Source organism: Xiphophorus maculatus, chromosome 2, assembly GCF_002775205.1.
Source record: "Xiphophorus maculatus strain JP 163 A chromosome 2, X_maculatus-5.0-male, whole genome shotgun sequence".
NCBI classification, from domain to species: Eukaryota; Metazoa; Chordata; class Actinopteri; order Cyprinodontiformes; family Poeciliidae; genus Xiphophorus; species Xiphophorus maculatus.
This window is the reverse complement of record NC_036444.1, coordinates 17,668,096-17,680,626: the sequence shown is the minus strand read 5'-3', so window position 1 is coordinate 17,680,626 and position 12,531 is coordinate 17,668,096. Positions and strand designations below refer to the sequence as shown.

At 36.0% G+C, this 12,531-nt stretch overlaps 2 protein-coding genes across 6 annotated transcripts; one reads left to right on the top strand and one right to left on the bottom strand.

Moving 5' to 3' along the window:
- Positions 1-92: 92 nt before the first annotated feature.
- Positions 93-7,025, bottom strand: LOC102226540 (poly [ADP-ribose] polymerase 12-like). Its single transcript, XM_014474925.2, has 11 exons — positions 6,613-7,025; positions 5,596-5,731; positions 5,235-5,505; positions 4,962-5,123; positions 4,692-4,875; positions 4,268-4,442; positions 2,998-3,224; positions 2,797-2,884; positions 2,517-2,644; positions 2,212-2,363; positions 93-2,104 (listed from the first exon to the last, which is right to left on the bottom strand). Exons 1-11 carry the CDS (start codon positions 6,933-6,935, stop codon positions 1,848-1,850), a joined length of 2,103 nt encoding a protein of 700 aa, XP_014330411.1. The 5' UTR covers positions 6,936-7,025; the 3' UTR covers positions 93-1,847.
- Positions 7,026-7,572: 547 nt separating this feature from the next.
- ccdc113 (coiled-coil domain containing 113) lies at positions 7,573-12,515 on the top strand. 5 transcript variants are annotated; one of them, XM_023346025.1, is made up of 11 exons: positions 7,573-7,693; positions 8,221-8,356; positions 8,949-9,110; positions 9,187-9,336; positions 9,731-9,853; positions 10,287-10,385; positions 10,496-10,603; positions 11,034-11,189; positions 11,395-11,477; positions 12,213-12,250; positions 12,350-12,515. In XM_023346025.1, exons 1-11 carry the CDS (start codon positions 7,623-7,625, stop codon positions 12,373-12,375), a joined length of 1,152 nt encoding a protein of 383 aa, XP_023201793.1. In that variant the 5' UTR covers positions 7,573-7,622; the 3' UTR covers positions 12,376-12,515. The 5 variants fall into 5 exon arrangements, 4 of the variants coding, with proteins under 4 accessions (XP_023201793.1, XP_023201786.1, XP_023201802.1 ...); XR_002753814.1 differs by having other exon boundaries at positions 11,395-12,250; positions 12,350-12,384; XM_023346018.1 differs by lacking the exon at positions 12,350-12,515 and having other exon boundaries at positions 12,213-12,334.
- Positions 12,516-12,531: the final 16 nt, after the last annotated feature.

Sequence of the window (12,531 nt, the reverse complement as noted above, 5' to 3'; positions counted from 1 at the left end):
ATATTAGAATATTTAACATGGGTTTTCACTTTTTTTTGTTGTCAGTTTTATTGAGGAATCAGACATGAAAATTGAAACATCAACAATACAAATTTGTCCTCTTTTTGATGTGAACATAAAACATAAAGACAATACAAAATCAAAACAAAACTAAAGTGATGTAAATAAACAGGGACATTACCTCCCCTTTCCCTAGGACTTGCATCTTATCACATCGAGAATCAAATCAAATTCTCTTCAAATAGAGTTATCAATATATTGCCAAAGGGGTCGCCAAGTTCTAATGAATCGCTTTAAGTTATTTGCTAATATTGCTAAGAACTGTATTCTTTCCAGATGAGAGAGCCTTACCAGTTCCTCCAGCCACAATTTAACCGATGGAACCTTTCCAGAACATCAACATTAGCTTTTTTCCTATGATAAAGGCATAAGATAATAACTGTTGTTGGCATTTATTAAATTTAGAAAGCTGAACAGAAACGCAGAGTACAATCAGAAGTGGGTCCAGCCTCAACTCTGTATGGAACATATCTGATAAGGTTTTGAATATGCCAGACCAAAATGGGGTTCATTTTGTACACAAAGAGTAATAATGGAGAAGGGTGGCTTCTTCAATATGGCATTTGTCACACAGTGGGGATGTGTTAGGGAAAATTTTATGCAACTTCACCTTACAGTAATGAAGCCTGTGAATGATCGTTTTCACTTTTTTTGTTGTTTATTATTAAACACTATATATAATCATTGTGCTTATCATCTTTACTAAGTGTTTAATAATAAACACTATGATTACAATAGGCCTTCGCAGCACTTTGTGTCAGATTTAACGCTACAAGTGAGTCTGCTAACAGTTCATCATGAAGCTCTTTTGAATAAGTTTAATTTCCATGAAGCCAAGGAACAGATACCATTTATACTTTTGTTTGCAATGAAATTGAAGATATCTCAGGGGGATCAAAAGAACACAGGTGTCAGTACTTTCAATTTTTTGAAAGATTAACACTCCTGGAAAAGTTTATTAGCACTTTGGATAGGATAAGTCCATCCTTTTAACACTTTAAACAGCTTTTCTTTAAAAGATTAAGCATAACATTTGTTTCATTTTGATATTAAAATCATTTATATCTTGCGAGGTTTGTAAAGGTGTTTAAAGAGATTAACATCTACTAGGTAGGAATAAAAATAATTTGGTTTTTGCAAGAGGATACATGCAGGTTTCAATTTCTCTGTATTAATACTTTCTAAAACACTTTGTTGTAAATTTGTATATGATTTGCTTTTGAAATAATTTTTTTAAATAACCGTTCATGGTATGGTGGATAATAATTAAGCTTCTTCTCTGCAATATACGTTTGGCTTCCAGTTAATCTGAAATATGATATTTGCAAAGGCAAGTAAGCTTGTGTTTTCTCCATACATTTTGGTTTGAATGAAAATGTCTTAATTAAGAAAGTTTGTGCATACCTTTCAGGGGGACTTGGGTTATGAAGAGATGGAATACAAGATTGCCCAATGCCCATATACTTGCTACTGCCTACAGCACTAAGGAGCAACAAATTCGAAATTGTGTTTTTGTGATTTCCTGGACAAATGAATATTTACAAAAGACTATTTACTTAGGCAAACTCCCGACAGACATGTAGTCACCTAAGGTTATGGAAAAAAAGAGCTATTGAGAAGTAAGTACAAAATACACAAAGAAAGCCAAACTGCATGCTTTGGACAGAACAAAGATACCCAGCAAAATGTTCCCTTATGTGTATTGGACTTTAGCAAGCTAAAAAGTGTCCCATTTGTATTTGTGTTTTATTTCCCTTTAGCAAAAGGGAATTAAAGCATTTGTTTTCTCATCTGTACTTGATTAGATACTCTGGATAAATCTGCTGTTTTTCAAAGACCACAAATATGCTGGGGTCTCTTTCAGAGTCAACGCAGCTGTCATAAAGAGCTTTGCTTCCTGCTTTTGGTGGTGGTCGAACGTAGTTGCTCCTTCCCTTTGTGTATTCACCCACCAGCACTCGAGCAACAAACATGATCTTGTTCAGACTCCCTCGGACTCTAGAATATCTGTCTGAGTAGGAGGCATCTCTGGCAAAGTAGCTCCCTAGAAAGGAAAATAGTAGTTAAAAGTTACAATGCTTTTTCTATTCCTAATTGTAACTTTTCCAACTCTGATTTGATCATTATATCACCAGAATATATTTTTTATACCTCTCCCATAGGCTGTTCCGTGGACGCCACACATCCTCCAGTCAAAGTTCTGATCACAAATGGCGTCGACCAGGCTCTCTTCTGTGCCGTGGAACAAAAGTTTCTCATCCACACGTGTCCCTCCATTCCTCTTCTGCATCTGGTCCTTCTGCCTGAAGTAAAGCATAAGACTTATTATGCAGCACAAAAGTTAAGTGATAAATATGACAAAATGATGAGCAACCATGTAATAACCCTGCTTCTAAAAGCCGTGATAAAGGCTTCATCTTTATCACTGGATAGGGCAAATTTTCAAAGTGTATCACCATTGAAAGACTTTCCACAAAGACGGGTTCTGGATTCTTTGGATGCTTTCAATTCTACTGCAAGGCATGGTGCGTCTGAAATCCTCCTCAATTTTATAATCTGGATCAACTCTGGAGAGGAGCACGAGCTGAAACATGACAGAAAAATGTCACGTTGGTAAGGTAACATGACCTTACCATGTCATGGAAGGTACATGCCTTGGTAAGGCAAGGGGTACTTGTGTGTTTAATAATGAAATCCGTCAAGCAGAGTCAAATAGAGGCTATACATTAAATATACCTTATAACTCAAATCAGGCAGGGCTTTCTTGTCCCAGTGGGGTGGAATATGTTCCGCTGTGGAGGAGCAGGAGCTGTGTGATGGTCCACTATAAACAAGATCAATAAAAAATTAAATATCCAAATAAATTAAGATAAAAAAAAATCTTCATACAGTACAAATAACTTGTATAAGCAGGAATTTGACATATGAACACAATACCTCTTGATGTCATTCACATCCTGAGGTGACACAAAGCGAGGCCTCCTTCGGATCTCTCTCTTAGTTTTATATTTTAAATTCTGTTGAAACATCGTCTGGCTTCCTTCATCACCTTTGAAATGCACGGTGTATTGATGTTTGCCTGCCTGGAAAGTGATCTCTGCATACTTGTCTGCCAGGTACATTTTCTCCAGAGTTTCAGAAGTCACAGTGGTGTCTCCTCCACCCTGAAAACAACGCAAACATAAAAATACACCAAACTGTAGGATTGACTGAAAATAAAAGTGATAGAAATGTAGTGTTCATGCCACATCAGCGACCACTATAAATCAGCTGATAGATAAATAGACATCAAAATCTTGAACTGGTACAAAGTACCAGAAATAAAGTAAAAATAACAATAGATAAAGACTTGTGATTTTTGATTGGTAATTAGTGGCACAAAAAGTGGGTATGCACTATATGCAACATACTGGGGCGCTGTGCTATAAGGGGCGCCAAAATGATGATAGAAAACGTACTCCTAATTAAGAATGCGCGATCATATTCTTTCATCTGACTCATATTGTCATCTTATGTCATGGAGCTACAGATGCTGTCCTCATTCATCCCTATGAATGAATGTGGACAGTCCCTCAAGGGACTTTATCCTTTATCCAGGATAAAGATGCATTTGAAAAATGCTTTTCAAAGTGGTTGACACACAGCAGGTATGCCATTTCCGTCTATCAAAGAGAGGCTTGTAAATTTTCCGGTTAGATTAAGTTAACAGTAAAATGACAGGTGACTGTTGTCTTGCAGCTGTGTGCTGTGCTATAATGTGTCTGCCTACACCTCAGAAAGTACATACCCGTGCCTCTGTTGGCAACAGTCTGATGCAACAAATAGGACAGTCTGTTGAGAATAATAAACAGTTCCTAAAGCAAATTATTCTCAATGTTTAATGTTTCACCATCTGCAGCACATATTAGCATCAACAGACAAAGGAAAATTGAAACCCAGTATTGACTGACAGTACCAGATTATGCAATATGGTATTGCAGTTGTCTTAATGTAGTTTTTTTTTTTTTCTCTGCAAGTATAATGAGAAATAAGAATATGTCAAATATCACAGTTTGCACTTTAAGGATGAATTAACTGAAAGCAAAAGATTTTAAAAGAAATTATTTATAAATGCATACAAGTAGAAAAACAAGAGTTTCTATTTTGTAAAGTCGTCCATTAATCATAATAGTAATACGTAGTTTAACTGCAGTTATATTCCAATCACCTGTCCATACTCAATCCATAAACCATTGTCTTCCTTCCAGTACCAAATCCACTGAGTTGTGAGAATGAAGTGTGGCGGATGTAGGACAGAAGAAGCCGTGGACAGGCGACGAACTGGAGACTCTTTGTAGGTCATCGTTTTAAAGTCAACATGCTGCTTAATGTTAGATGCAGATCTGAAAGGAAAGTAGATTCCCTATATCAGTGATCCCCAACCACCGGTCCGCGGACCAATTGGCCGCGCAAGAAATAATTAACTACTTCCAGATCTTTTATTTTGAAAATCCTAAACCGGATTTTAGCGGTTACGTCTTGCGTGTCAAAATTGAGCCAAAACAACATCGGAGTACTTGCTAGACCCTGTATGTATCACAGAACACTAAACATCTGCAATCTGAATAGTGAACATTTGTGTCTCTCTTTACCCAAGATTCAGACTCGAGAGAATTCCCAACGTAGACAGCAGTGGATCCGAGCTACTGTTGCATGTTGGGTCAGAGTATGCCTTTTCAATTTCTTCCATACAAGGCAAGTCCTTCCAAGTAACACCATCTCTGTGTAAAACCTCCCATTTGTACGGTAGGTTCCAGTGGACACGCACACATTTCTCTGCAATAGAAAACTCAACTTAGAACATTATATAGGGATTAAATTTACATCAGGTGTGACGGGTCAGCTCAACCAGCAGCAGGTACCTTTGAAGCTGCAGCTTTTGCGAATATTATAGAGGCAGATCTCATTCCTTTCACCTTCACTGTTAGATTTTGAAGGACCAACAGAGTTGGTGAGGCTTCTAGGACTCATTTGTGGAGGCTGATGGGAAGGCAGCTGTTGACTGAATGTCACCTCTGGAAGCACTGCAGGAGATACAAATATACAAGTCATATAATCCTCAAAAAAAAAAATAGGAGAGAAATTATCAAGAGAAAAATTATGTCAAAATTCATAATTTCTTTAAAGAAACTTACCTGGACCAGCAGCAGCTGGAGTCTCGTGCTGTCCACATTGTCCAGTGATGATGAATTTATTCCTGTAGATCTTGTAAAGGTTTTGAATATTCTCCTGACTGAATCCTTTGAAAAGCTTCATTCCTTGTTGAACAGTATGGGTTCTCTTGCATCTTGAGCCATACCTACAGTCACCCTGGAGGAAATGCAGGCAGACATGGAGCTTTGTGCAGGAGGTGGTGTATCTGCAGGAGCCAAACGGACCATCACCCTTGTTGTAATGCGGACAGACCTGTAGAAAGTCATTGAAGAGAATAATGTGAGAATATGTCAAGCATAATGTCAGATCGTTTTAATTAGGATTTTAGTCAGCAATGCCTACCTCAGGAAGCAGGAAAGGATCATTCTGCAGTAAAAGCTGGAAAAGTTGTTTCTCTGTCAAATCCTGAAGACCAAATCTTTGCAAAAGATCAGCGTTGTGTGGAGAAGCCAAATTGTGTGGATTTTTACACTTGGGTCTAAAATGATACCAGGTCTTCCAGTTAAAGAAGTTGCTTGTATTGAATAAACAAATTCATCTAATTAATTAATTCAATCAATCAAAACACATTCTGGGGTTTTCAAACCGAAGCCTGTCTGTCTATTTGTCTATCTTCAGTATCTGTGGTAAATTATTGCTAATTTTCAGCATTAACAGAAACAAGCACTAAATAAATTCCTCCATCTGTAATGAGTCGATGTAATTGATGAGTTAAGATGCTTTTTATTGAATCATTGAAAGAAAAATAATTTTTAAATACATTTTCTAATGTACTGAAAATAATCTTTAGGGTTTTTAAAAAAAATGTTCTAGTGATTGAATAATGTTAAATGCTTCCAATGTCTGGATGAAATAAAGGGGAAGTTAAATGATTAAAGTTGAAAAACAATTTCAGAAATCATATCATACTAACTTTTTTATGATGTTGATACTGCAGTCTAAAGTCTGTTGATTCTGCAGTCTATACTGCAAAGGACAATGAGATTGATCCACACATGATGATGTGCAAGTTGCCCAATTAGATGTCAGTTTTGGTCGTCTACTAAATCTGACAGTTTAAATGTTTTCATAATTGTACAGGACATCTTTAAAAGATTCAATGTATTGACATAACAATAAAACATTCAACTGTATGTTGTTGCTGTTTTTTATTTCACAAACTTACATTTTCACCAAGTTTAATCTAGTAATGATTTTCTTTAAGGCAATACTGAGTTTCCGTGCCTCTCATTCAATGTCATATATAAGTAAAATACCTTCGAACTGAGTTTAAGCCGCATCTAATGTATTAACTTAAATAACTCAGAGATGCCACAAGCGATATATTAAAAACAGCTGACATATACAGAAGAAACTTACCCGAAGGTGCAGCCTCCGCAGACAAAATACCTACACAAGTGTAAACTATCACAATGTCCGCATTCCCCAGCTTTTCTCTGGCAAAGCCTCAAACTGGTTTTAGCAACAACCAGACTGTCGGGCCTGATGTTACCCCCAGGAACCCGCTGTCTGCCCTCCCGAATCGCAATTTTACCGTCGTCGAAAAGAACTGAACGGAGGTTCGCTACTTTAACTCCGAAGCTGTTTTGTGCCAGCTTCGCGTTCAGCTGCCTTACCTCCAAACAACCGTCATTGTCGCACAGAATCTTGAAAACTAATTTTGAACCACTAGTCGATGCCATCCCGAAAGAAGATGCATCAAATAATCACTCAAGGAAACTGTTTACAGCTGACTTGAGGCAACAACATGGACAGGCCCATTTATAAAGAACTGAAACCGAAACTTATATCGAAACTCTTTTTTTTTTTAGGGACAAAAAAAAAAACAACAACCGCAAGACTGATGTGTTCCCAAAACTGACCAATTATAATGTTCTTTTTTTTTAAACTTTATTTTTATTTATTTTTAACAACACATGTTCACAGTTACATTCTTCCGTCTCTTACTGACATTTGTCATCTGCATTACAACTTGGCAACAGGAGATGAGACAGTAGGTGTTCTTAACAAATGTAATAATGATTACAACAATGTTCTTTTTTTAAGATGAAAATCGTCTGGTGTGAGAGAACAGCGTAAAAAAAAAAAAAAAAAAAAAAAATATATATATATATATATATATATATATATATATATATATATATATATATATATATATATATATATATATATATATATATATATATATATATATATATATTTTCGCTTTACATAATACTTGTCAATCTGAAAGTCGAGCCCAAATTCAAAACATGAATCTTTACGTCAGTACGTCAGTGCGTGAAGTCAACATAGCTAAGCTACGTGAAGCCATAGCAACCACTGTTTAAATGCTTTCTTTCCTAGCAACCTAGTAGGAAGAGCTCTTGATGGAAGTAAAAGAACAATATCCAGTAAATAAACCGAAAGAACTTCTTCACAACCAAGTTAAAGAACTGAGGTAAAAATATAAAATATTCAGAAGATCTTGGCAAGTTACAGTTTATGTGTTTGACGTATCAGTTTTATGTCTTTACCTGTTGACTGCTAATTCTTAGATAGCAGGGTTTTTATGCCTATCTAATAGTAAAAATATTAAAAACGTGCTTAGAAAACGGTAATCACTGCTTTATCTACTTTGAACGCTTTCACAAAAGTGTTACTTGCCAACACAGTCACAGTAAAGTAAGCTGTGTAAAGCTTTTACTTTAGAGAAGTGACTTCAATGTTAAGCCAACTTTCACCACATTGCACACTTGAGTTATGCCAATTATATTTTAATACTTTTCTATATACACATACAGGACTTTATTTTTAAACTTTACTGGTTAAAAAGTAAAGTCCAGCTATTCTTCTTTGCTATAGCTTCTAAGTCACAAGATAAGCAGATTTGTTTACTAATTTTGTTTGTGTTTATATTATCAACAGAAATCTACCTTGGATATCCAATGTATAATTAAAATAAAGACAATTCCTTCTTTGTCATAGGTGTTCTAATATAGCCCTCCTGGTAGAAAATGACATGTTTGAACACTTCATTGGTCGTCTGGATCCTGGGAACTTGGAGTCCAAAGCTGGGGGAGAAGGTCTGCAATTAACACAAGGCTCCACCATGGATGGTAGGGTAAGAAAACCCATGCTTTTCATAGAGAAAAAAAAGCAAATGCATTATGAAAACACAAACCATTAATACAGTACTCGTCTACACAAGTAGAGCATTAAACCATGGGATCAAGTTTAGCAGAAAGATCCAGAGAGGCCCTCACTTTACCAGTTTTGTGTCTGAGAAACCAAACCCAAATGAGCTGCTGCGTGAGAACAGTCAAACATCACAAGGAATCTCTTCTTATTGAAGGGCCCATGCTATTTGGGCTTATCAGTGACCGAGAGAATACTAGACTGTTTGATTTTACGGCTTATTTTTTTTACGTGGTAATATTACAGAGTAGATAAGTAGTTATTTGCTGTAACAAAATCTGTGCGATTATCGATAAAATTTGAAAAGACACTGTTCTTGAAGTATGAGTAGCAAACTGCACTATTCCCAGGAAGTCATAAGTGTATAATCCCATAATTTTACCCGAGTTATTTAAATATAAAAATATGATTTTAGACTTAGGGTGGTGTTGCAGTGACCTGCTTGGTTTGCTGAAGTACCACCAAAATCTAAATATGTTGTTGCATTAAAGTTTTTATGTTTTTGTGTGTCTCCTCAGGGAGCTGAGAGGAGGCAGAGGCCTCAGTACAATTTATCAGAACCTCTCCAGCTTCTGACCTTGGGGCAAAAACTTTATGTGACACAGAGAGAAGCAACTGAGACACAGGCTGATCAGGAAAAACTTAAAGCGCACTACGAGAGAATTCTGGACAACTACAAGGTTACAACAAGCTTTTTCAAACACAAATGAACATACTTGAGAGACATTTGTTCAGAGGTTCTGCTTTGTTTTCCAGTCTTTCATAAAAGAAGCTGACTTGCGTTCAACTGAGATCAAGAAAGCCAAAAGAGATTTTGAACGCAGATTCTTAAAACCTATGAAAGGCAGTTTTCTGGAAGTAAAGGAGCCAGAGAAGGTGCTCCAGCACATTGAAGACAAATCAAAGGTAAAATCGGGCTTCAGTCAGATAATATCAGCACATGCAAGAAAATTATTTGAACAGTTTCTGTATCCTTATACTTGTTTTTGTTTTCCAAAAACAGATGCTCCTTCTAGCAAGCAATTTCTACTACTTATTCACATATTTCTGCATTTATAATCTTAACAAAATCACGTTATAACAGCTGGTAAAAAAGCCGTGCAAACTGACTTTTGTACTAATTGTGCACCTTTCTCTGTATATGACACATGTCAGGAATATTATTATTATTACTAATAATACCATACCATCCCTTTCATTTAATTGTTTTTTTTATCCTTATTTATTATTTTCTCAAATATATATCTCTATTTTGCTTCATTAATCAAGTTCTTGCAAATACTAAAATGAACTATAACAGGTCACCCAGCTAGAAAGGTTTCACCAGAAGAATCAGGCATTGAGAGTCCAAGTGATGAAGCTCCTGCAGCAGCTCCAACAGAAAAAAGAGATGAGAAAAGCAGAATTTGTGGTGGAGGAAGAAGTGAGTATATTAAAGCAGAAGTGGAAAAGGTTGTATTTGTGTCCCAAGACTTGAATCCCTTGAATAAAGGTTGTTCTTTAGCTCTTATCTTCTTTCTATACATCATACTTTCCCTGTGTCTATCCTTCCTTTGTTTTGTCCTCCTGTGCTTGTTCTAGCGATTATCTTTCTCCCTGTTCTTCCTTCCTTTTTTCTTTCTGTTCTTTGTGATGCCCTTCCATCCCTCTCTCCCATGTATCTTTCCTTATATTTTAAAATTAACGAAAGTAACTGGTAACTGCTGAGTCTGGAAAAAGCTGAAATATTTACACGAGAAATGTGAAGAAACTCTGAACATGTCACGTATCAAAAGATATAAGAAGGCCTCAAGTTGATTAAATTATTGCATAACTTTTGCTTGTTGGAAAATAATGTAGATGTTTCTGTCCAATAGATATTTTTCCAGGAGTACGATGAACCCCGAATGGACAAAAGCCTAAATGAACTTAAACACAACAGTTCTAAAGTTCAGCGCCTCCTTAGTTCACACAAGGTAACTTTATGTGAAAAGGTGCCATCTGCTTTATGTGTGAAATAGAACATTTTAACAGTAAAATTTACCTTTATTGTCAAATCTGCATCTGTTTGTGTATTTGGGAACAGGAGAAGCTGCAGAGTTCAACACTGGAGTCCACAGAGCTGAGCAAAGAAATCACTAAAAGAAAGGAACTGCTTGCAAAACTTGAGGATCAGATAAAACGTGCAAAGAAGGTTGTTAAAAAATAATCACACTTGAAGAACTGAAATCTTGAAGCCGTATTGAATAAATTGGCATATGTATTCGGATAAGATTCGTTTGTTAAACTAAAAGTACCTTTTGAAAGAAAAAAAAACAAACAGTCCTTGAATAGGTATTAGACATGCTTTTCATTAAGCCCAAAATTTCATTTGAATTAATCTGTATAACATAGTTAAGTTTATAAATTGAGTTACTGAAATATTTGAACTTTTCAATAATACTCTAATTTAAAGAATATGACTGTAAAACCCAGCAACTATGAAGTGACGTATTTTTGTAGCAGTTGAAGTTGAAAAAGAAATACTTTTGATAAATTTTTGATTCTTTTGAAATCAAACAAAATTCACTCTTTTGTTAATTAGTATAAAAATATATTCTTTTTGACTTCTTTCCTTCCTTTAGAAGAGTTTAAAGGCAGAGGGGCTCAACCAATTCCTGTGCAGAGAGCTTACAGATTATCACGCTCCTGATATCACCGAGTATTTTTTCACCAAGGAAAAACACAAGAAGCTGCTACAAAGCATTCACCATTGGGAGAGAAAAGTTGGGATTGCTGAGGTAAATATATTTTAGCCCTACCCGGCTTTACCGTGACTCCCAGTAACGATCTGCTGGATCTGTCCCATGCGTAATTAATATACGTAATCAAAATTTTATTTTCAGTACAAAAACATGTCTGACTGGGTGGGTGGAGGAAAGGAGGTCAGGGGAGGGAACTGCTGTGTTACTATGTCCAAAACAACACAGTCTCTGTTTTTACTAGATGGCCTTGAAGACTCACAGTAGAGAATGGAGAAGACAGAGAGGCACTCTCACTCCTTCAAACAGCGCTGAGGCTGGAAGTCGGTATGGCAATCCTCAGATCTCAGTAAAGCTCCCATGCATAGCAGAAGACAGTACTTCAGATAAATGATTATCTAGATAGCAATGAAGTAAAAGTATATCATTAGAAATCACAAAAATGTGATACTTTTTCAAAGCTGATTTTACCAGCCAGGATAAGTTGCTTAAAAACAATGTAAGGATATGAAGATCTAACTTTTTGTGTCTTTTCTTTTAAATTTAAATGTAGTCTTCCACAAAGAAACGATCATGAAAAATATAATTGTAGAATTTATATTTAGAATCTTGTTCAAATTTTCGAGATTGTCAATTGGAAGCCAAATGTTTATCTCATGTGGTCGTCTCACCTTTCCAATTTCACTGAAGAGTATATGGATATATTCATGTTATCTACCTTATTTAAAAAAAATACAATTAAAGCTTTTGCTGTAATACTCCTAAGGGATTGTTAGAATAATTATGTTTATCATTCTTACATACAGTAAGTAGTTACTATTTTGTTTTTCATTTAAAGGTTTAGTATTCACACCCCAGGGAGGAAGAATCTGTTAAACCGTGTGAAAGACAAACTTTGCTTTTTCCCTAAACCTTGAAGCTGCAGCTGCTTTCTAATCTAGGGATCCTCCTTAAAGGGCCTGTGTGTTAGTTTATGTGTTCTTCCTTGTTTCAGAATAGCTATTCTTTGATTTATCACTCTCCCACATTTCACTCTCGACTCCCTTCTTTCTCCTGCTGAAGAAAAAGACGGGATCTGCTGCAGGAAGTCAGAACGCATGGTAAACACCTTGAAGAAGTGGTTTGCTATGTTTTCTCCTTCTGCAGGAGCTTGGTTGAAAACTCATAAACGTTGTCTGTGGTTCTTTCTTTGTATTTAGGTAAACAAAATACCTATCAGGGATAGAAGAAATTATTCAGGCTTCTGGAAACAATGGAGCAAGTGTCTACAGGCTGAAATGATGCCTACATGTTTTGTTAAATCTAACATCACATTTAACAAATGTTTTGTTAAATCTTTGCAGATATCTTAATTGAATTAAAAATATGTGCGACAAACACG

What these genes read in the sequence shown, in the direction of transcription:
- ccdc113 (XM_023346018.1), top strand. Translation starts at nt 7,623, where the DNA reads ATGGAAGTAAAAGAACAATATCCAGTAAATAAACCGAAAGAACTTCTT. An exon ending in ACATTGAAGACAAATCAAAG is followed by an intron (nt 9,337 to 9,730) that starts GTAAAATCGGGC and finishes GAACTATAACAG; the next exon opens with GTCACCCAGCTAGAAAGGTT. An exon ending in GAAAAGTTGGGATTGCTGAG is followed by an intron (nt 11,190 to 11,394) that starts GTAAATATATTT and finishes TGTTTTTACTAG; the next exon opens with ATGGCCTTGAAGACTCACAG.
- LOC102226540 (XM_014474925.2), bottom strand. Translation starts at nt 6,935, where the DNA reads ATGGCATCGACTAGTGGTTCAAAATTAGTTTTCAAGATTCTGTGCGAC. An exon ending in CTCTCGAGTCTGAATCTTGG is followed by an intron (nt 4,443 to 4,691) that starts GTAAAGAGAGAC and finishes CTTTCCTTTCAG; the next exon opens with ATCTGCATCTAACATTAAGC. An exon ending in GATGTGAATGACATCAAGAG is followed by an intron (nt 2,885 to 2,997) that starts GTATTGTGTTCA and finishes TCTTGTTTATAG; the next exon opens with TGGACCATCACACAGCTCCT.